At 40.4% G+C, this 24,883-nt stretch overlaps 1 protein-coding gene across 1 annotated transcript; it reads left to right on the forward strand.

The window, feature by feature from the left end:
- The first annotated feature begins 269 nt into the window (after positions 1 to 269).
- Positions 270 to 19,221, forward strand: LOC128905089 (glutamate decarboxylase 1-like). The gene is given in 12 exon segments (XM_054190571.1): positions 270 to 288; positions 3,475 to 3,577; positions 3,579 to 3,715; positions 4,718 to 4,817; positions 5,781 to 5,865; positions 8,162 to 8,236; positions 12,475 to 12,555; positions 15,624 to 15,677; positions 16,626 to 16,636; positions 16,638 to 16,737; positions 18,240 to 18,304; positions 19,146 to 19,221. Coding segments are annotated over 12 exon segments (906 nt in total).
- Positions 19,222 to 24,883: the final 5,662 nt, after the last annotated feature.

Here is a 24,883-nt window from a genome sequence, read left to right on the forward strand (position 1 = left end):
CTTGTGGAATCTACTTAATATTAAAGACCTTCTAAAAAATTATCACCATCATTTGTACCCCTTGGAGTCAAGTAGGAAAAATACGGAGGCTTATTTTTCCTTTTGAACACAACTTAAGCTGTGTGCAGGTAACACAGATTATTTGGGCATCATCTGCATTACTAGAGTAAAAATGGATTTCTGTTCCATCCCATTAATTTAATGGAAAGAATCCAAACAACTACTTTGGACCGAGTTCTTTCTTTCTGATACAGTGAAATGATATAGAGATGAAAGTAACAGAAGCAGGTAGGCGATCAAGTTCAGGTGACTGATGTTTTTAATATATTGCTTACACTTGTCCAAAAAAAAAAAAAAAACCCCAGCCCAAAACAGCCAACTGATAACAAATGTACTTCTTACTTGCCCCTCTGGGAAAAAAAAAAGTTGTATATTTCTTAAGCAAAATGTACTTCTGAAAGTCATTCATATCTACTAGATTGCTGTTGGAAGCAAAACTCTGAAAAGTCAAATAGTGCCCTTTTATTCACTGATTTGTACTCTTATTTGGATGATAAACTTCAATGTTTATTGTGGAAAATTTCAGTTATGCACCCAATCTCTGCCTAAAATTTTGCATCTTTATTGTTTTCAAGATTTTTGTCTTCAGTGGTCAAGACCATTAAATCTGTTTTTTAATTGTGAATCTCTCTGAACAAAAGCCCCAGCTTCATTAAACACCATGATGTTATCTGATGGACATTAATGTAAGAAACATGCCTTGACGGAGTTGCTTAATCATTTAAGGGAAAAGTTCCTCAGTGACCACATCAATGGCTTCTCAGCAAGTTCAGTGATAACTCCCACAAGGTATTTACACTGAAAAAATTTGGGACAATTTAGGCATTCATAAAATTGTGATGTTCATAGATAATATATGGAGCATGATTCCACCTTCCTTTGAAGTAATATGGATGCTACCTCATTTTAAGGATCTTGAGTGGTTTGAGTTGACTTCTGAGAGACCCACTGCTTCTAGGCTCTTTCCTTATTCAGTCATCTAAGTAAGATGAATTAAGGTTAGATTGTGTAAATTGATACCCTGTTCTGCCCTCCAGACTTTTTTCAGGAGTACAGATTAGAGGTAAATATTTCAACATCAAAACATTAGTGTTTTGTACAGAGGCCAAGACTTATTACAGCTAAACACTGGTGTGACATCCATTGCTATGCATGCAGCCTTGGAAGCCTGCATATGGACCTAGATGTCTTTATGCTTGTTGTTCAACAGGAGGAAACAAAACAAACCTTCTGTGCTTTGCCACCAGGGAAGCTATGGAGAGAAAATTTGCTGAAAGTTGACAGATGTCTATTGAGTGAGTGGCTTTGTTTCATTTTTATTTTTTTTCATTGAGTAATTTACAGCAAAAGGAATTCTAATCTTTTCTGATTCACAACAAGAAAATAGTTCAATCTTGTTGAAGGTGTGTTGATAGCCTTTTATTCTTCCTCATTAGTATGGACTGAGTATCAAAAGATACTATTTAACTTGATTGTTAAGTAGATAATTCATCGAAACAAAGCTACCTGCTGGGGGGGGGGGGAAGGAATTGAGGCAAAATGCATTAATATCTTTAATCTTGAAAACCATATCTGTGTTTCTCCCTGATGCAGCGAAAGCATAATTTTGCATTTGGCTAAAGCTGATCAAAGTCTGTGCTGCTGCTGAAAGAGATGGCCCTGCCTTCCTCCTCCTTTCAGCCCTGTGTTTCAGCAGCCTCATAGTTCAGGGACCTGAGTCAGCTGCTGAACCCTGGTTGTTCTGCGTGGTATTCTTTTTGTTTGGGACCTTCCCTCCCCTACCCCCAAAGAGTGACTTTTTTAGCTGTATCGATGACCTGATCTGACCCATTGCATGGCCACGTGCTAGTGTTGACACAGAAGCTATCACAGAAAACATTCAACCAAGGTTGGGGAAAGGCATGGGGAGGCAGGGGTAGAACCATCCTCTTTGTTGGCAGTCCCTGGTTAAGGCTATGCCCGCTTCAGTACTGCCAGAATAGTTTCCTTGACAGGCTGCAAGAATTCAGTTTACTAACCTGAGTTTGCTACTCAGCTAAGTATTAATAATGTCTAAATTGGTAGTCCAACCTTTTGGACTACAGTCTACAACCTGTAGAAAACCCTCCTCCTTCTTTGCCTTTTCTTATTTTTCTCCCTCCACCTTTTTCCCTAGTCTGATGGCATTCCTGCAGATCTCTAAACCTAGAGATACAAGAAAAATACACATCTGCAGTCTCCAGCAAGAGGGTGAGGAGAGAGAGACTTGCACTGAGAGCTTTGGGAATTATTTTTCAGATATCTGTGCATCAGCTAAGGCTAAATTAAAAAAAAATCTTATTTGTGATTATTATGTCTTAAATGTTACTGAGAACCTACCCTCTTGGCTTCTTCTCTCAGGAAGACCTCACAGGCCTCAATAGCATGCTGTGGAGCTACTGTGGCAGGGTCCTTAGGGACCACCACCTGTGAGAGAGGAGAAAGTGAAGGACATGGAGCGTGAAGATTCCTTTTCTCCAACCTCTTCCTCTGTGCATTGTCAGTTCTCTCAGTCTCTCTTCATCCTTGCTATACCTTCTTCCTCTTCAAAACTTAGAAATAAAATTTCGTTTCTTCTCATCAGGCAAAATCTGAGAAGAGGATTTGTTGAGATTGCTGTCTCAGAGGCTGAAAACTGCTGGTGGTGTGGATTCCTAAAACAGCTGTGCAGAGGGTTGAAGGGGACTAGCAAGGCCGTGGAAATCTTTTTCCCATCCTCCAACTGTGTCTGTCTTCCAAATTCCCCTGTACATATGAACAAAGGTATTTTCAGAACCATGTGGAGGAAGAAAGGACCACACTGAGGGAGAAAGGATGTTCACCTTCTGTGCTCTTCACTTCTTCCCATAAAAGTACAGTGGTCACTGTGGTAGTCACCTCTCTGGAACAGCATGAAGATTTATGGCTAAATTCTTCCTTTCTTGCTGGGAGACATGTTCTGCCATTGCTGCTGGAAGGTGGAGTTGAGGAGTAGTACACTGCTGTGTCCTGGGAATGGCTGCAAACCAAGTGAATGCTTCCCTTCTCACCCTTCCTCATCTTACCCAGTGGCAGATGGTCACTAAGAAAATGACCAGTCTCTCAGAAGCCAGGTTTGCATTCTTGGCACTACTTATGCCAGAAGCAAGAAGTATAGCATAATTATGAATGTTGTAAAAAAAAAAAAAAAAAAAAAAAAAAAAAAAAAATTCACATGCTAAGGTCCTATGTTCTTAACCATTTTTTCCCTTTTCTCAATGTTTTGTTATACCTCTGTTCCTGTTTGATTGCCTGTGAAATGGATATACAGGGATAAACTCAGCAGAATATTCATAGTCACTAAAACACTCTCTGACCATCCTGGCTGGGCTGATAAAGCTTAACACTGATTCACATATTCTCTTCATTTCTGCCTAGACTTCTTACCTGCTAAAAATGCTGAAGGCTTCACAGAGTGGTTCTTGCTTGAGGTGGCGGAGATTGTCTTGAGTTACATTAAGAGAATCTGTGATGGAGAAAATAGTCCTGGAGTTTCACCACCCCCATCAGCTTCTGGAAGGCTTCAAAGGGTTCAATGTGGAGCTGTCTGACCAGCCAGCGCCCTTGGAACAAATACTTCCTGATTATAGGGACACTGTAAGATACAGAGTTAAAACGGGTAAAGTACCAAAAACATACATGCCTTATTGTCACATCGCTTCATGGATGTGTGAAACATTGATTCATAGTTTGGACTAGATTTGTATGAAAATCTGGTTTTATCAAATGTATGGTATATATTTTGTGGCAATTCTATATTTCTAGTAATGTTCATAATGCTCTGAAAAGGCTTTGTTACTACAGAAGACATTTGGGGGGAAGTACTACACTGGGACTAGTTAACAGATCAGAAGAGTTATTTATGCTGTCTCATTTAGGGGTCTCTGCATGGTCAGTGGAGAAAAAAAAAAGGCTCCTAAATTACTACTCAAGGTATTACTTCCTTACTTAGATACTGAAGTTTGATATGTACCTATAAATGCAGGAGGAAAATGCCCCCCTCCCCCCCTTACTCCCTCATTAATGATACTGTTATTTGAAATGGTCATGCTTTTGCAGAACTGGATTGATTTTTGCATACTTTCATTTCCCCCTTCTTCATCAATAGCATTGTTTATGAAATGCTTCTCTGACTTCCCATGTTCATTTTTTCCCTCTATGTCTTCAGGTACCTTGTTTGCTCTATTTACAGAGGCGTTAAGTAGAGCACAGTCCTTTACTCAGTGCAGCCCAGGAAGCAGCTGAAAGATGTAAAACCATTTGGTTTTGTTTGAATACTCAAGGACATATGGAGTTCTAGCTCTAAAGAAAATAGGATGCTTCTGAACATCTGCCAAAATGAATAACTTCAACAAACACTTATGTGTCATCCTGATGTAGATATAAAACTTAGTTGGTTAATTTAATTTTTTTAATGGTGCCTAATGCTTTAGAGCCTCCATTATATTCTTTTCTTGGGAATGTCTGTCTTCCACAACATTACTGTGAAACCCATTCTTTTTTTGTGTCCCATATTGATTTCCATGTCCTCTTAATTAATCACTTCACAGAAGATAACAGAGGCTGTGCGGAGGAAAACAATCTATTACGCAGAATCTGGTTTATTTGCCTATCATTTCAGGAGATCCTTGCTACTTCAATCAACTTTCTAGTGGCCTTGACATTATTCGTCTAGCTTGGAAATGGCTCGCAGTTACAGTGAATACTGACATGTACATAATGTAAATACCAATCTCTTGTAGCAAGTGAAATTATAGCAATTACTACTGTATCTTGACCTTTTAGTGCAGACAAACCCAAGGTATGGTCATATGTTTTTTTCTCAACAGCAGTGGACAGCATCTGTTTAAAGGTTCCTTTCCTGACTGTATTCACTTCTCCCCGGCTCAGCAAGGGGCATGACAACAGACGGGTTGTACAGACGCGACCTCAGCTCTGCCAGCGCAGGGCAGCCAGCTTTAGCTGAGACCCTTAGCTGAGAGCAGGGGCTTCTGGAAGCGCTCCCTATTTACGTCTGCTCAGGGCATCAGTGGCTGTTGGCAGAACATTTGTAGACAATTACTTTAAAATACCCACCTCTTACATTTTGGTGAATAACAACTAATCTTAACATGCTTGGCTTGGGTGTACTAACCAGAAGAAATACTGTATTCCTTTGCAAATGCACTGAATTAAAATCTGCTGTTCATGCAGATCAAAATTTCTAATATCTCTGTGCTCTGCCCTGTGAAAGCGTAGGTGCAGGACTAATACATGAGGAATTAACATTTTCGGATGTTTGACCTCAACTGGATTAACTGCATGTACAATTTTATTGACTGAAGAGCATTACAGACCCGTGTAGGAGGGAGCACAGCAGGTTCAGCAAAGGGTGAAATGACCTCCTGCCATGGCTTTGCTCAAAGAGTCTCCTAAAAAATCTAAACTATAGTGTGTATGTGACTGGTTTGGCTATATTGACACATACTTAAACCCCTTTGTTTAACGAATTCCCTGTAAAAGCCCAACAAACGTATGGCTATATATGTGTGTGTATATAGGTATACATACAATCTGAAACACACACAAAAAAAAAATTACCTGTAATTTTAGTTTCTGCTTTAACTGAAAAATATTTTCAGTATAGAGCTTGTCAAATATTTTCCCTAAAATAATTTTCTCTTTTTTCTTAACTTCCATAAAAGAAAGATGAATAAAAGGCAGACTTTTGACAAAGATATTTTGATAGGCTTCAGGACTGAAAATATAGGTTTCAGAAGTGGGGAATGGGTAAGAATAGAGCAGGAGTGGCTTTGAGAGCACCAGCAAATATGTTCCACTTGCAGAAAATTAATAGTGCTAAGAGATAGGATAAATACAAAGGAGTACAGACAGATGTGTGTTTATCTAAGAAAAGAAATTACAGAGTTAATGAGAAGTACTTCCACAATTGCTAAAGGGGAAACAGAGGAAAGAACTGATGGTTGCAAGGTCAGCTGAGGCACCAACAGGATATTCTGTCCCTCCTAGAATTATACCCTGGGTCTCCAGGCATATAATAACTCTGGAGTTGTTTGTGATGTATTGGAGGGGAAGGCAACATATACTTACTTGCTTTTAAGGAAAAGTTTTGGCTTTGTTATGTCTTTTTTTAAATTATTTTTTGAGATGCTGGAATACGGTTTTATTGTGTTCATGGAAGTAGCCAACGTTTTTCAGGTTTTGATAAACAATGCTCCTACCTCTTTTTATCTGAATATTTTATTTTATCTGAATATACTTTTAGCTCTTCAGCATGTGTACAAAAAATGGAAGAAATCAGAGTAGAGAAATCTAGATAATCATAGTATACACAATTCCCTTGGGAAAGTGTAGGTGAAGAAGAAAGTATGTAAAGTGTACACGTGTGATAATATTTTTCTCTTCTTTAAGACTGTGGATGTGGTCATTTTTAACTAGGAATGTTACTTTACCCGATGACCTTTGAAAAGGGATTGTCAGGCTTCTCATCTATGCCACACTTCTTGATTAGTATCAGATAAGGACTGTAGACCCAGTTTACTAATTCTACTCCATCGCGTGTTTTAAGCATGTTAAGTAGTCCTCCTTAGGAGTTGAACTACTTGTATTTGGATAGGGAACTTTTTGTGCAAAGGACTGAAAATGTATCTTGGTCCCCTTTGACAGGCCATAGTATAATCTGCAGGGTAAAAAAATGCAGCTGGTGTGCAAGCTTCCATTTTTCATTCCTTATGTTTGCAATTAATTTAAGCGTGCATTTGGCTTCATTGGTGATAGCAAAGCCATTGTTTATAATTAATTTGAGCATCATTCTGACAATCTGGCATCCAAACATCCCTTACTGCTTATTAGCCTAAATTTTTGCACTCCAGGCAAACTTGGCCATATGGAGAAAAAAAAAAAAGGCACACAGAAGGCCAAGAAGCCACCCAGATTGCTGCCCAAAGTTTCAGCATTTTTTCTTTCTTGCTTTAAAACTCAGCTTCTGATTTTTGTCCTTCAAATGAAATTCCTGTTGCTGCTTTGTTACTTAGTGGCTGAAGCTATCCTGGTCAGTTTAGGTGGTGGTGTGATTAATCTGACCAGCCCAGATTAATATAGGTTTTTTTCTCTTACTTTCTGAGCTAAATTTATAGGACTGTTGTGTTACAGACTTTGGTTTAATGAGAAAATACCAGCGCTTCGATGTCATGTCTAGTAAGTCTGTATTGAATAAATTTATTATATCAGCTTGATTGTAGCCACATATTTTAAAATAATTGAAAATCAGAAATTTTATAGGAAAGTTCAATTAAAGGAAAAGCAGAAAACATTCCCTTGGGCTCTAGTACTAAGCAATAATGCATAACTATACCCTATAACCATCTCTCATAAATCTGTTTTCAGGTAAAAATCCGTATGGCTTTGTAATCTAATAGAGCAGCACAAATTAAGTAAAACTAATTTCAATTACATGCAAGTCATCAAATAGTGTAGTATTTTTGCGTGTTTGCATTTACTTTTGCCAAACACAGTGCATTGTCCTCTGCGTTACAGGTGACAGAAAACATCCTGCAAGCCTTTTAGCAAGCTCATGGTACTGGCTAGAAGTTGTGTCTATCTTCAGACTTGTTCGGAGTTGTATGGCGAAATGGGCGAGTACTGCATGATAATTTCCATGTCCTACATAGGCCCCATTAGACAGTATTGGTTTCCTGACTGTCTGTCTTACAGGTCAATTTTGGTTAAAGAATTTTTAACTCCCTTGATAACATGCATCAGGTAGCTGTCAAACTCCCTTGCTGCACAGACCATAAATTGACAGGACTCTAATTTTACCTTAAATCAGTACTTGATGGTTTGGGGTTATTGTAGTCACTCAACATCACTACAGACCCTATGCAGAATGTCTCAAATGTGATGGCGTGGCACAAAGACTGTGCTACACAGTCCGGTGTCAATTTGCAGCAAAAATAACTTGAGGTATGCCTCTGAAATGCTAGAATGTTTCAGTCCAGGGAGCTAGAGTTCACAGCTCATGCATAAATTAAGTGCATTTTGTATCAAAAACTTGTATGAACTGCAGTTTTTAGAAGCAGTTGAAGAAGCAGAAGAAATGTTGGATGGATGGAATTTGAAGCAGATGGGATATTTTCTCAAGGTAAGTAGAGCAGGGTCACTAACCCTGTTTGTGCATTGTCAGCCTGTGAAATCTTCTAGCACCACTCAATTGAGAGAGACTTAGAACTTTTCAAGCTCTAGAGGAGGATGAGTTTTGGAGGGGGGGAAAAAAAGCTTGCAGTAAGGTAGGCAGTAACTTGTAATTTCATTTTAATCTAGAAGCAAGCAGTGGTGGAACTGTTTTGAAGGCAGATAACTTTGGTTATATTTTTATAAATAGTATTTTAATTTCAACACATAATTTTTGAAAATTGAAAATACTGTAAAAATGTGGTAAAATACTTTCTCAACCTAAAAAAATCGCAGATAGGAGCATCTCCAGATTGGAGGTACTAGAATTAATTTTTTTCTTCAATTGCCTGTCAGAAATCAACCTCAATAATACCAAATAATAACCTTTTAAAAAGGCATGAACTGCAGTGACAACGACGTGGGTGCAACTATTTCTTCTTCTTTGATGCTTTGGTGTTCTGCCAAAACTTAGGACTTGATGGATGAAGGAACAGGAAAAGAGTCAAATGGGCCTAGGAAGTACAACTGCATAAGTAATTAGGGGGAAAAAAAAATCCTTTACTTCCTATGTCCCAGACTGTTTTCTAGCACTATCAAAACCGAGAAAGTACAGAAGGGGTAGAGAGCAGAGAGGAAATCCTCCGATCTGATGTCAGGTGGCAGACTATGCCAGCAGGCAGCATCGGAAGTGTTTGGAGAGTTAATTTCTCGCCTCTCAGGGAATTCATACACGGTTGGAAGAGCAATGATAGCTCACACTGACTGAGCATCCTGGCCCAAGATCTCCAAGAATGTAATGTTCAGATTCTGCAAAAGAATAAACTATGCAGAATTCAAACTCTTTCTGTCATTTGCATGCCATTAGGTGGGACCATGTCAAACCTCTGAAGTGTTTTGCTGTCCTGCTACAAGTCTTTCCCTGAGGTTAAAACTAAAGGCACAGTTGCACTTCCATGTGTTGTGTTGTTTGTTTCTGAACGCATTAAGTATCTCACCGCAGTAAGGCTCCATAAACTGCCTGCCTGTGGCACATCATCAATGAGGAGTGCTGTAATACCTGTGCCAGAGTGCACAGCCTGCGATTTCTGAAAATCCCAGATGTTTCATTGTGTGTGTGGGGGGGCAAATATTCTTAGTGAATTAGGAAACTCTGAGCCTGCAGTGCTATGTGCTTCTGAGTCACTTGTATTGTAATGTTTAATGTAAGCATCTACATCCTGCAAGTATTTGAACCTTAGATGATCCTTAAATCCTATGATGGTCTGCATGGGAGAGCATGGTCTGCATAAGCACATAGTCACCTGAAGGCACATCCTTCAATTGAGCTGCTTTTCCTGCTTGCTACTGCAGGGAAGAGAAGGAGCAAAAATATCTTGCTGACCTGTATTAGCAAATTAGGCTTAAGGGCACATAGCGATTTTTAAGCTTTTTTTTTCTTTCTTTTTTTACCTAGTCATTGTAATTTTGACAGTTCCAAAGAGCAGGGCTAAAAAATGGTTATTCATCAGCCAAAGCCGAGTATGTTTATTTTCTTTACAAATAAGAAGATCAAACAGCCTTTTGTTTGAATTAAACATTTCATGTCAATAAATAAGTACTGCTAATATTGAATTTGATTTTTTTTACAGTACAAAGACACAAAGACATTTCAAAAATAAAATAATTCTCAGCTGAAAGAAATTGATAGGGAATACAAATATCGGAATTAAGTGTAGGGGTGTTCTTTTCAGGATTTTTTTTTTTCCCTGCTGATAATAAACAGCCCCCCAAACTGTCAGATGGTCATGAACCCTGTGGTAAGTTCTCTTTTTCTTTATTATATTTTTTTCCCTTTTTAATAATAATAATAAAAAAGCCTTTGTTCTGATCATTTAGCAAGATGCCCTCCATTATGAAGAAGTACAGAGAGTGCTGCTCACCTGTGTCAGGGGCAAAGATGGGTGAGCATGGGACCAGCCTGCTCCTACTTGTAGCTGTGTGGCACAAATGAAGTACTGGTGTAAAGCACACAGAGGGCATCTGGGTGACATTTCTCTGCCCTGCTTTGGCCAAGCTGCTGGGTGCTTGCCTTGTCTTGTTGCTGCAAGTAACTTTAAAAGAGCTGTGATTTGCACTGAAAGGCTTTCTGGGGTTTGATCCCAAGCCTAGGAAGTTGGGTGGATTGTGTGCCAAGTTGAATGGTCTTGGCACAGAGCTGTTTGGGCCTGACTTTCGCCAAAGTTTAGGGAGTAGAGGGATTTGTGAAAAAAAGCAAGCAAGCAACACCCTCTGGGTGTATAAAAGCTGACACTATTACTTCAACAGCAGCAGAAAACCTAAATATTTCTTCCACAAATGTGAGAATCTGCCTAGTAGGACCAAGATGCCTCACAGCCAGCTGGATGGCCAAGCTGTGCTTCTCCTGCTTTCCCCGCCTTGCTCCCATCTCTGCCTCAGGGACTCTCCCAGGATACTCAATGTAAGTGGGATGGATGTGCCACTCAGTGCTGTGCCTGCGCCCTTGTGACTGTTCACTCAACTTCTGCTGAGATTTTGGCTAACGCAGCTCATGCTAAGGCCTGATGTATGCTGGGAGCGGTGCCATTAGGTCAAAACGACAGCGCCATGTAGGCAGGACAGATGGCCAGAAAGAACTAAAGGGCTATTATGTAGCTATTGTCATCTGCAAACTGCTGTCTGTCTTAGTCTGGCAGTTTCATCAGAATCTGCTCGTTTGTGGAAATGGTACAGACCAAACCTCCAAGCCGCAAGGCAGAGCAAACCATCTTACCTAAAAAGCTTTTGAAGTGGATCCCACGACAGCTGGACCGCTGAGGCTTTCATCCTCCATGGTGTCATACAGGGTATGCCCACGCTGTTACAGGGGAGGAAGGATGAGCACTTTCACCACTGGCTAGGTAACTTTCTCATAGGTGCACAGATTGAGTTATGGGTTATAAGTTATGTATTAAACGAGTTATGTAACTTTATGACTTGAATGGTGAATAAGTGAATTCACATGATTGATTAGTCTAGGCGAAAGGGGACTGAACTCCTGTTTGTTGTGTTAGTTTGTCATGTTTCTTGATGAGCTCATGAAATGAAGTTTAAATCAGAGTATGTTGTTCTGTAAATTTGAGAGATGCAAATGGACTGTGACAGCCCTATGTGGTGACTGGCTGCCTCCCTGCAAACATTTGGAGAGGAACAGCGTGACCTTGTAGCTGCAGGATGGGGTGATGGTGAGAGTCAACCTGATGTTGCTGCCTCAGCTGTGGTTTGGGGATATCATTTCAGAGGACAATGCTCCCTACCCGTCTGCTTTTTGTTTTGTCACCGTGAAGGCATGCAATAAAAAAGTTACCAAAGTTTTTAATGGGTTTAGTTTTCCACTTTAAAGTCAAGGATATTATTACCCAAACAAAAGCAATGGAGAATAGTTCAAATAAACTTATTCCTTTACATATTATTCCTGTATAATATATAATATTCCTGTATATTATACAAATCCCCTAACATTTAATTTGATAAATTCTAAGTAGTTATATATCTTAGTGCTTCCACCTATGGCTTTAGGACTAACTGCAGTAACCAACACTGAAGTAACCAACCACTTAAGTATTCACGATGCCACTTAGTAAGTATTCATGATACAAATGTTGTGTTACTTCTATAATTTAAATGGTTAATGATATTACATGGTTATATGGTAGTCTTGCTCAATAATAATGCCATCATAAATTACAAGCAACATTGCAAAATTGCTTCTCCCTTGTTACTGAGTGAAATTGTTTATTAAATTGCTCAGTAACGTGCATAAGTTTATTATCTATTGTTAAATATGTATATATACACTTATGTGATCTTCTTATCAGAATGCATTATGACATCATCTGAAGAAAAACTGTTAGCTTCCTATATGGCATAGTACAGTGTAGCGCAACTGAATGCATCACAGAAGACAGAGAGCTTCTTCTGAAGGATGTATTGCTGCTCCTGCTGAAGACACAAACCAACAGAACACTGGTGAACTTCAATAGGGCTCCTCTTTAATGCTGGCATTTTTACATAACTGAGTCATGCACAATGTATTTCTTTAGGATGGAAAGAATGAAGAGGAACACATTGTATATGTGAATATATATATGTGTGTATACACCACTTATATTTCATGTATGCAGGAACACACTTAAAGCTCCTTCAGACTTTCTGCTCTTTATATTTAAGAGCCATTATTCACTGAAGAAAGCAGCAGTGGTTCTTGGAATCAGGACGGGTAATGTAATTGCAGTGAAGTGTGATAAAAGGTAAGACATGCCATGCCTATCAAAAATGTTTTCTTGCTCTTAACTACTTCTGATGCAGTGTGCCTTCAGTTCTGCCTCCTAGCAGGAATCCCATTTCGTAAAATGAACTCTGACTGGTTTGAAGAAAATTCACTATTCCTGAAAAACAGGGTTCAGTTTTACAAGTTGCTTTTTGTAGGTCTTTATTCAGGTCTTACCCTATTTAGTTTGAGTAAAAAGTGGCTGTTGTGCCTGAGGGAAAAATGGAGTAAAAAGTATTGGACTCTCCTTAGATGTATTCCACAATCTCGTTGCTTATTTGCCTCTAGGAGATGGTGCTCTTTGGTGTGAGTCAAGGTGGTAGAAAGTGTTTTGGGCAGAGAATGGGATTCGGTGTCCTTGCCACCTTCTGCACAAAGAGCAGTGCGTTGCTCAGCCATTTCAGGAAACTTGGGGAAGAAAACCGATGTGGGACAAATTAGATTCCTCCTTTTTTACCTCAGCCTTTCCAGGGGTGTGATAATCTTCCAGGTGCTCCTACCTGTAATACATATTGTTGGGGCAGTAACAGCCCAGGAGCTTGGGTTGGGGTGGGAGGCCCTTGCTTAGATCAGAGGGTCTCCTTGGGGCACAGGTGGGAGTGCAAGAGACCTGTCTTTTCTTTCCAAATTAAAGGATTTGCCCAAAGGGGTTTGGGTCTACTGGAACTCGCGGTGGTGGGAAATTGGCCTCTTAAGCTAGGGCAGCATTGGCCGGAGTCTATCTTCTTCTGCGCTTCTGTTCAAGCACTCGCTATTATTTTCAGTCTGTCTGAATTACTTTCATTTTAGACCTGTCTTGTTTTATTTAGAAGGTCGTTTTTTTTTTTTTCTTCTCACAGGAATGTGACCTTCTGTCCTCTACATAAGGCTAGTGGAACAGGTGCAGCAGTGGTTTCAAGGAGAGGTTTACAGATATATTTCTTTTCTATTTGTCGCTCTTGGAATATGTGCAGGTCTTTAGGGCATATCTCTTTAGTTCTGCTTCAGGCTTTTTCTTGTTAAAAGAATATGTAAGTTCTGTTTCATTGAGGAGGAAAAAAACCAAACAAACAAAAACCCCAAAAAACCTCACAACACCCACACCAGCTATTACTGAATTCTTTATTATTTCCTGGCATTGCCAAAATGCAAACTGGCAGTCTTGAGGGGTGGAAACCCCTCACCTTGATCTCTTTACAAACTGTGTGTGCTGTCAAATTCTGTGAGAAGCATCATGAAACAAAATTAGGGAGCAGGATGAGGGGAAGGCTGTTTGTTTCTTAGATCTTACATAATGGGTGAGAACCAAGTGTTTGTGTTTAAACTTTGATACCTTTCTTCCTGTTTTCTTCTCTGCTTAATGCAGCATCTTGTGGAGCCTACATGGAACTCAGTTTGTAGTACCTGTATTTAAAAAGCACCCTTTCTTTCTGTGGTGCTCTCTAGTTCTATATTTATCCGCTTTTGCACAATCCGATTATTAAGGTTGAGACATCCCAGGCATTTAAGAGGGAAACTCCCACCCCTCAATGCACATACTTGTTCCCACCACCACGAATCCCAAAAGTTCAAGGTATTGCCATAGGTTCTGCTTGGCTCCTTGACCCCATTCTTTTTTGAGAAAGCAGGGCAAACTGAAGCACTTCCAGACAACGTATTTCTCCCTGGTTTGCTGCTCTGCAACATGGAGGATAGTCACAGTTATACGATGTATGGTCATATCATGTGAGATGAAATTGAGATTGAGGGGAGAAAGAAAAATCAACTGAGTGATGTTGCTTCTGTCCACGACAGCATGAGGTAAAGAAGATAGGTATCGCTAAGATGTCTGGAAAAAAAAATGCGATATTCCCTGTAGTGCTTTATTTTCATATTGCTGTCTATCATTGTTATTCTTATTTTTGAAAGGTTACAAATACATGATGCCTCCACTCCCTGTTGCCTCAATGATTGAATCTGTTGACTCAGTCTCTGAATCTCTAGTTTGAAACACTGACAGGCAACTCAGAAACTTACCACATTCTCACATCTGTAACTTTTCTTCGCTGATACTCAAAACTGATATAGACTCTTCCCTCTCCCGGAGCCCCTCCTCCCGCTCTCCCCTCGGGGCTCGCAGGGCTGTTTCTCACCCAGTTTCCCTCAGCCCTGGCTGCCGGGCAGCGTTTTGCCCTTTCTGAGCCAGGCTTTCCCCGCGGCGCCCGCCCGTGGCTGAGGGGCTCAGCTGTGCCCTGCGCTGGGGCCGTTGGAGCCGGCTGGAACCGGCTGTGTCCGGCACGGGGCAGTCCCGGCCCGGCAACACAGGGGCCGCCTGGCAGCATCCCATGGCCAACACCTGGGGACCTGCACCTAACACAAAATTTAAAGATCAAATTGATATAATCACGTTAAAATTTTAAGTAAGGACACTGAAAAAGCCAAAAATACTGGTTTGGAAGGTGTTTGCCTGAAAGAGGTTTGGGCGCAACAGCTGACTTCTCCTAGTTTGGGGAAGAAGCCCCTTGGACCACAAATGGCTTTAAAAGGTGTTTCCTTAGTAAATGTAGTCGTCCATAGCATAAAATATTAAGGGGAAGGTTGGCCACGGTAGTGTGGATCAGCAATCTGGTGCTCCAGCTTGCTTCTGGCCCAAGTCACCTGAGCGAGGCGGCGAGGGCAGCTGTGGGGTGACATGGCCTCCCCCCGCGGCGGGGCTGAGGCAGGGCGTGAGCACAGGCAAACACCAGGGGCCTGCAAAAGGGTTGTAAGGCTCCCCGTGTGTAAATGGCATAGCATCGCTTTTTACCAAAGTCTAGGTAGTTCTTGGATGAAAAAGGGGCTGTGGAAGATGAACTTGGGAATCAGTTCTTCCTCTAGTGCAGGCTTTTATTTTTTCTCAGCATGAAATGATGGCTGGTAAAATTTGCAGATGACGTGAACTTAGTAGCATGGTAAATAATACAGAACATAGAGTACTCTGAATAGTCTTAAGCATAGAATCTGATACCTGATTTCCTAATCAGAATAATCAGAAGAACAAATGACGTTATTCTCTTTGTGGTGGGTGTTTTTTCTCTCAATATTTGACACTGGGAAAACTATTCCAGCTGACTTGGAGGCTGAAATACTGAAAATCAAAAGACAGGTTGTTGTTTTCACTCTCATTTTTAATGTTAATGTGCAGTTGAATCCGATAATGCTATCTGAAATCTGGCAGCATTAACTCACAAAAAATTGCCGCTGATACTGATTGTTAAAGACAGAGCAGGAGATATATATAGATATATATAGATATTCCCCCCCTTACTCCCCCCTGGAAATAATAAAATAGTTGAAAAATCTGTTTTTGAAGCGAATGAGAACTGTCTGTTAATTTGTGTCAAATTCTGGCCTGCTGTTTCGGCCAGTTTTCTCCAAATTGGAGGAAAACTTGAAAAGCTTCACTTTGATATATTTTTAAATGAAACATGTTGACTCTGCGTTGGCTCACAGCTCAGCTATTTTAGAAAGTAACTTAAAATTATTGCAGTATTCAGTGCCTAAGTATTTCATTTCAGGTTGATCTGAAATAGGGGCTTTTGTTATTGTTCAGTTGTTTTTCACATTGCTGATACACCTGCTTATGTGTTTGGGAAGAGAGCCAAGAAAGCTCAGAAAATGTTCTTCAGCTACATTACCACCACAGCAGAAATAGGATCTACATTTGCAAAAGCACTTAAGAGCTTGTGGTGTCTTTGGATAGGTTCCGATTAAAAGTAATGGAAGTTTTCTGATGGACAACAATACTTTGGTTATGTTGTGTGATGGATATATAAGACTGTTTGACACAAAAATAGAAGCAGTCCTACAGATAAGGTGTCATTATATTTTGGGGGGTTTTTCTTTTTTGGAAGAACACCTTTTTTTTTTTTTCCAGTTCACCCTGAAATGGAATAGGGATTTGAGAAATGAGAAGAGATGTGATAGTAAAGAGGAACGTTCGTCATTATTCGTTACAGAGATAAGTTCTGCTAGAGTTATGAGGAAAACATAATATGTTTTCTGAGACATTTTTGAGCTCATGTGGACTTGCAAAATCTTCTGTCACTTTCAGGGTTACATCCCACTTTATCAGTGCCACAGCTGGTACTACCATGGAGCCTTTGATCCCCTTTTTTGACACTGTTGACATATATGAGAAGCACAAGCTCTGGATGCATGAGGATGTAAGGCTTTCTGGAAATAATGCTTGGCATTCTGATAAGCTTAAAAACTGGAATTAGTTCTGTAGGTACCGCTTTCCTGAGTTTATGAAACGAATGGCGTATTTGCCTGAATGGATGTTATCAGAAAAAAATACAGAAGAGGATATAGGTCCAGTATAGGTAGTGCTTGTTTACAAAAAAGGTTGCCTGCACTTATGCAGTAATATAGCAAATCCCTTTTCTAAGATGGTGGTTCTTGCATCAGCTAAGCCAACTGCAAAAATTAAACACACCGCCTGTGAAGCATATAACATTTGAGCTCCTGAGTTACTCTACGTCTTCGGCATTGTCATTTAATACCCTCCAATTTTAGGGATACTTGGCTTGTAACAAAGTAAGGTTGATTACGCTTCCTAAGCAACATTCTTAGCTCTGGTATAACTGTGTTGGTGTCGGGGGGAAAGTAGCTAGTTTTGGTTTTGGGGTTTTGCAGCTGTCGTGAAGCGGTATGAATAATTATGGTTTATATCTTTAGCCAGTTTTGGTATTGTGTTTACTAAAGAGGTGGACTTTTTTTTTTTCCGAATTTTGAAGTTTATAGGAGCTTTAGTCCATTAGGCCCTCCTGAAAAACCTCTAGATAGGTGCTATAAATAGGCTTGCATGCCTCATTAGGAAACCATTTTAAGGAAATAGTCTGTTGCACATAAAAACAATTGAATGCTGATGTGATTAGCATTGATTTCTTTCATAGTACAAAGGCAGTATAATAGAAGTAAAATGAACTTATTCCACTGAAATCACTGTGTCCTGTAAAGATATTCTAATTTCTACAAAATGAAGAGGATGTCAGACTAATTATGTGGGGAAAAATAGGAAAACTTGTTGTAAAGCTGCCTTGCTCTGATAGCTGCTGTTTTGGTACTTCAGAGCTAGGAGCTCAAGATATTTGAAAAGGATGATTACAGTGAATAAAGAATATAGAGGCAAATTGTTTTCTTACACTCACGTAACCCAACTATTTGCAAGCTCACTTTCATATGAAATCATACCTTCACTGAAAATAGTGAAAGGTGGATTGGCGTAAAGGTGACCAGAATACAGTCCTTTGTATATTTGAGTTCTTGTTATGGTGCTGAATCTTGCTCATCTTACTGATGCATCAAACAATGTTCAAGCCAGTAGGACTATTTGTATAGCTATAGCCTGAATCAAATACAATCAGTTTATTATCTACTATAATAAAAAACAGAATGGTATAGAAAACCACCAGTATGGTGCAGGCCTTCATAATACTTGTAATATGTCATCAACCTCCTTTATTTTTTTAATATATTGGTTTTGTCCTCTAATTTTGCTGGGGGAAGAGGGGTAAGCTGTAAGTTTCTTTTCCTCTTTGAGTTTCTTTCTGTATAATACTTGAATAATTCATTGAACAGTTTATATTCCTAAAATGAAATATCTAATGGTGGTTGCAAATCTTTCCCTGTTTTATTATGAGTGTAAGTCAATCATTTTATGCAGGCTTCATGGGGTGGTGGCCTGATGATGTCTAGGAAACATTCTTTTCAACTCAAGGGCATTGAAAGGTGAGCACAAGAGCAAGGTGTTTGTGATTTTTTTTATTTTTTTTTTCCTTTCAGAGTAGATAATATTTTTCTTTTGTCATTCTCACCGTGTTGCTGCTCCTTTAAATCTCTCCCTGCTTTCTGTCTCTATGCAATGAGATTTGGCATCCACGAAAAAAATAATAATAAAAAAAGGCAAAAAAACCAACCCCCCCAAAAAAAACACCAAAAAAAAAAAATCAATCCTGGTCACATTAAAAAAAAAAAATAAAAATAATCCCAGCCTCTCTTTGCCTTCTCGCTCTATTAAACTTTTCTTGAACATATCTTCCACGTATTTCCTTTTCCTGCCACAAGCGTTACAGCTTCATCAAGCTGTTGCTTTTGCTTAAAATATTGCACAACAACTTATTTCCTTATCAACTGTTGGCCCTCTTTTTCCTTCAGTTTTCTTCTTGGAATTGCTTTCCTCTTAAGGATGATGTCTCCCCACTTCTGTACCCTGATTTGTCATCCTATGTCCCTGACCTAGAACTGCAAGCCTTTTCAGGGTGTATTTATACTGTAGACCACAGTGCCGTGTGGGTACATGCAAGTAGTTTAAAACTCAGAATCAAGGCAAATTAGCCCATAGTGCTCCTGTGAAGGTATGTTGGTTTTACTATCAGTCTAGCCTGGGGAGTCTGTACTGTACTGTGGTGAACAGCATAGCTATAACATGTGGCTCAAATCATGTGATATGTAAACTGATGGTCATATATATAACTGTTTAAGCTCCTCTCTGCGTGGAAACAATCTGGAGTACTTAAGAGGTGCAGCCTTTAACATCTAGATAGTGCTTTATGTTACATTTGATTTCTATGGCCCATGCTGTTATTTGGAATCCATACAAGCTGATGGGGGCTACACTTCAGTGTTCCACCTTCCTCATCTGCTAAAAAGTAACATGAGTGGGCCCATTTTTCTATTATAATGCACTTTGTTTGACTCCTGTGAGCAAGTTTGAGGTCCTGTTAATACTAGAAGTTCATGAAGTTCAACAACACCAAGTGCAAGGTCCTCCATCTGGGTCGGGGCAATCCCAAGCAAGGATATAGGCTGGGCAGTGACTGGCTTGAGAGCAGCCCTGAAGAAAAGGACTTGGGGGTGCTGGTGGACGAGAGGCTCAACATGAGCCGTTAGTGTGCACTAGCAGCCCAGAATGCTAATCGTATCCTGGGCCACATCAAAAGAAGCATGGCCAGCAGGTCGAGGGAGGTGATTCTCCCCCTCTACTCCACTCTCGCGAGACCCCGCCTGGAGTACTGTGTCAAATTCTGGAGCCCCTACTACAAGAGAGATACGGACATACTGGAATGTGCCCAGAGAAGGGCCACGAGGATGATCAGAGGGCTGGAGCACCTCTCTGTTGAGGACAGACTGAGAGAGTTGGGGTTGTTCAGCCTGGAGAAGAGAAGGCTCCGAGGAGACCTTATAGTGGCCTACCAGTATCTTAAGGGGGCCTACGAGAAAGCTGGTGAGGGACTTTTTAGGATGTCAGGTAATGGTAGGACCAGAGGGAATGGATTAAAACTAGAGATGGGATGATTCGGACTGGACATCTGGAAGAAGTTCTTCACCATGAGGGTGGTGAGACACTGGAACAGGTTGCCCAGAGAGGTGGTGGAAGCCCCATCCCTGGAAGTTTTTAAGGCCAGGCTTGATGGGGCTCTGAACAGCTTCGTCTAGTGGGAGGTGTCCCTGCTCATGGCAGGGGGGTTGGAACTAGATGATCTTTGAGGTCCCTTCCAACACTAACAATTCTATGATTCTATGAAAGCTGGCTTACCACTTGGACAGAAGCATCAGTTCTTCTTTCTTTGGAGCTTTATGATAGCTTGTGTAGCCAACCTTGTCCTCTGTTGTAGAATTTATATCACTGAGGCTTCCTGCTCCAGAACCATTACATGGTCAAGAGGGAGAGGGTTTCCTATTCAACTGGTGTCAAATGAGTAGAGAAACGTGTTCCCAGGAGCCTCCTTGTGATACTACCCTACAGGTACACTCTGTAGAGAAGATGTATGCAAGGACAGTGATCAGGTCCACTTCTCAACAGTTTCAAAAAGACAGAGAGGGCTCAAGAAAAGTATAAAATGGTTGCATATCTCTTTACAGATTCTTAGACCCACAAGAAGCATTATTTTGTTAGCAAACACCTAAAAAGTAATGCAATGTCTTTGAGCCTGCTTCTGGATTTCTGAGAACTCTCCCCAAAAGGAACAAATAGTTCTGCAAGGTTGTGTAAGCCAAGCTTATATTTGCTTATGCATTTATAAATATAGAGATTTAAAATTGAAAGGCCAAATTATTATCAGGTTTGCATGGTACAGTATCTCATTTGGGATTCTTCCAAAAAAACCAGACTTCTTTTTCTAAGCTGTTGCAAGTATTTTCAAGTACAATGAATTAAAATATTTGAGAGGGCTTCTATCAGAGCCCAGGGCTAGTTTGTTACTCTAAGTATTGTCTCTTTGTATAAATCAGAAGAGTGGACTACTTGCTTCTCTCACCTTTTCATTAAAATACCTATGGAAGCTGCCATTCTTTCAACAGCAGAGCTTGCTTGCCAAACCAATGGCTGGCAAATGGAATATACAACAATAAAAGTTAAATCATCCCTTGTACTGCTAGGTACCTTAGTACACTGTGTGGAGTTCAGTGTACCTGGGAGTTTTATTTGCAGTAGAAGTCAGCATGCGGTAGGGAAAGATGTAAATTTACAACATGTTAGTTACTTCTATTTCCTTATGCAAGTAGTTCTTCAAATACTCAGCATGGGGTAGCTTTCAAAATGCAGCAACCAAAGTCTCATGGAGATACTTAGAGCCCACACAGGGAACGTAGCATTATTTTATAGCCTAGCTAAATGCTCACGAATTTTCTCCTGTAGACAAGCCACAGGATAATGTTGTGTTGGGTGCATTAATTATCTGTAGGGGTTTGTAGTCTTTAACCTTGACACTGTATGGCAAATAGACTTAACTCACCTATGAGAGATTATTATGAAAAGTTAACAGGGTTGCTTACTTGATGGTTAGGTTTACCAAGGTCTCTGTTGTCATTCTTAGCCACAGGAGCAACAGAAAACATTGTCTTAGAGGTAAAATTAAATGCTTGAAAAACACATTTGGGAGAATAATCACTTTTAACATAACATCATGCTTCCTCACATGTTTGATTGGCTGCGAATTTTCATGGTTTAAGCTGGAAAGATCTTACTGCTTTGTTAAGTTTTATTTCTCTTCAGTTGATGGAGGTGTGGCTTTGAGCAAGGAGAGATTTTTGGTCCTGCTTATTTTCTTTTAAACTCCAGTTAGAAAGACAAAAATGACTTTTCCTGAAGAGTTATTTGCACGTATATTGTTTCAAAGTGAGCATCATATTGTTTTACTAGGATGATCTACAATGTTGTAATCAGACGCATGCAGGCTATCTGATCCATCCAGATAAACAGTATAATACAGTTTTTGTCACAGGGCACAAGGCAATTCAGTGTGGCCGACATGTTAATGTCTTCAAGCTTTGATTAATGCAGAAAGCAAAGGTAGGAAAGGACTCTGAAAATACAGGTTTATTCTAGAAATTTAACAAACTTCTTTCACTGTTTCAGACTGATAGATATCTGAAAATAAAGAGGAAAAATAAACTCTTAATTGGAGTGCAGCAGGAAATATTAAGAAGCACTCTTTATTACTAGTTTCATCCATGTTAGAAATTATACCCTCTCCAGAATTATTTGAAGTAAGTGTCCTGTTTAAATTAAAACGTGTAGGTTCCCTGTCCCCCTAATGGTGAACTTAAACAGCTAAACATGCTGCTAAACACTCTTATCTTTCCTTTAACTGGTCTCTTTAACTGTTTGGAGAATCAAAAGCAGTTAAAAGTATAAGTCAAAGTTGTAAGTGGCAAAGGCCAGGTGAATTGAGTTCAAAACCATAGGTCATTGGTATTGAGATCCTGTTTTGGTATGGGTCAAGCTTCACAACATTAATCCAGGGTAAACATGCTTTTTAAAGCATGGAGAAGAGGGGAGCTTCATTCATTTCTCAATCACAGATATAAGCTAGTAAGGGAACCAACTAGGGAAGGCGCCTTGCTGGACCTGTTGTTTGTGAGCAGAGGAGGACTTGTGGGTGATGTGATAGTTGGAGGCCGTATTGGGCACAGTGATCACAAAATGATAGAGTTTTCAATTCTTGGAGAAGGATGAGAGGCCAGCAGAACTGCTACCTTAGACTTCTGGAAGGCAGACTCTGGCCTGTTTAGGAGCCTGGTTGACAGAGTCCCTGGGGAGGCAGTCTTGAAGGCCAAAGAAGTCCAGGAAGGCTGGATGTTCTTCAAGATCTTAAAGGTGCAGGAGTGGGCCATTCCTGTGTGCCAAAAGATGAGCTGGCAGGGAAGGTGACCAGCCTGGCTGAACAGAGAGCTTTGTCTGGAACTCAGGAGAAGGAAAAAAAAAAAAAGTTTATGACCTTTGGAAGAAGGGGCAGGCAATTCAGGAGGACTACAAGGATGTTGTGAGATCATGCAGGGAAAAAATTAGAAGGGCCAAAGCCCAACTAGAATATAATCTGTCTACTACTGTAAAAGACAATAGAAGTGTTTCTATAAATACATTACCAACAAAAGGATGGCTAAAGAGAATTTGCATCCTTTATTGGATGCAGGGGGAAACATAGTGACAAAGGATGAGGAAAAAGCTGATGTACTTAATGCCTTCTTTGCCTCAGTCTTTAATAATAAGACCAGTTGTTCTTTGGGTATTCAGCCCCCTGGTCTGGAAGACAGGGAAGGGAAGCAGAATGGAGCCCCCATAATCCAAGGGGAAATGCTTAGCAACCTGCTATGCCACTTAAACACAAACAAGTCTATGGGGCTTCATGGGATCCAACAAAGGGTACTGAGGGAGCTGGTGGAAGTGCTCACCAAGTAATTTTCAATCACTTATCAGCAGCCCTGGTAAACCGGGGAGCTCCCAGTTGACTGGAGGATAGCAAATGTGATGCCCATCTACAAGAAGGACCGTAAGGAGGATCTGGGAAACTACAGGCCTGTCAGTCTGACCTCAGTGCTGGGGAAGGTTATGGAACAGATCATTCTGAGTGCCATCACGCAACATGCACAGGACAACTAGGTAATCAGGCCCAGTCGGTATGGATTTATGAAAGGCGGGTTCTGCTTGACTTAGTGGATGGGGGAAATGTTGTGGACGTGGTCTACCTAGACTTTAGTAAAGCCTTTGACACTGTTTTCCACAGAATACTCCTGGGGAAACTGGCTGTTCATGGCTTGGATGGGTGTACTCTTTGCTGGGTAAAAAAACCTGCCTGGGTGGCTAAGCCCAAAGAGTTGCGGCAAATGGAGTTAAATCCAGTTGGTGGCTGGTCATGGTCACAAGTGGTGTTCCCCAGGGCTCAGTATTGGGGCCAGTTCTCTTTAGTATCTTTATCAATGATCTGGAGGAGGGGATTGAGTGAACCCTCAGTAAGTTTGCAGACAACACCAAGTTGAACAGGAGTGTTGATATACATCAAGTCCTCTGACTTCAGGCTGAAGAGCAGGAGAGCTTTTTGTTATGATTTGGGGTTTCCTAAACAAAGAAATAAACATATTTTGGTTTTGCAGTCTGAATACATCCCACCAAGTGGTCCAGAATGGCATAAATTTCTTAATCAGGTAATATTTCTAACATTATTCAGGCAATCTGGAGGTTATTAAGGTATTGAGTGGTAATTCTCAGTGGTCTAATCTCTTTTGTTTGCTTGAGGATTCAAACATCAATGTTCAACTGACATGTAAAGAACAACAGTGTCAGAAGTAGAACTGGACAAATCCAAAGACAAATGAAATAAAACCTCGCACGTGTACATAGTCTAAAGAAAATAAAGTATTTTTGGAAGTGTTTACGATAGTGGAGAGGTTTGAATTATTACCACAGGAGCAACACAATTCTGAATGTGTGTTATAGCAACGTTAACAAAATCATTGAGTGTTGATACAACTACAGTCCTCTCTGACTCTTGTCCTATGTTGCAGACTGAATGATCCAGCCCTGCTGAGTACCACTATCCTTATTCCCAGGGTGCCTGAATGAGGTTTCCCCCCACCTCCCCTGCAGTGTGCTGCAAGTGAGGGACTATTCTATGACTAAAGGCAATTTATGATCACTTTCTGCGGTGTTTTGGTAGAGTTAGGAGGAGAGTGGAAGGAAGTAGATAGCTTCTGCATCCATGGGATCAGCAAGAGGCTGCAAGACCAGGCAGAGCAGTGGGGGAGGAAGCATTGTACTGGAGTAGGTGCTTCCTTACTGCAGTGGGGTAATGTAGTATAGTATCCCTATGTCTGTAGTGCCGCCCTTGTTTGTTTAGCTATTATGAAAACTTCTTGGGGTTTAGAACTGTCTGGTAAGGAAACAAACAGTAATCTGACTAGTCGTAGAGCTGAAGTATTGAAGTATGACTACTGAAAGCATTAGTCACATCAAATACTGATCAGATAATCCCCAGAATGAAACACTTGCATTGATCCTTTATCAAATGATTTCAAATCCAGGGGCTTACT

Source organism: Rissa tridactyla, chromosome 2 (assembly GCF_028500815.1).
Source record: "Rissa tridactyla isolate bRisTri1 chromosome 2, bRisTri1.patW.cur.20221130, whole genome shotgun sequence".
Classification (NCBI taxonomy): domain Eukaryota; kingdom Metazoa; phylum Chordata; class Aves; order Charadriiformes; family Laridae; genus Rissa; species Rissa tridactyla.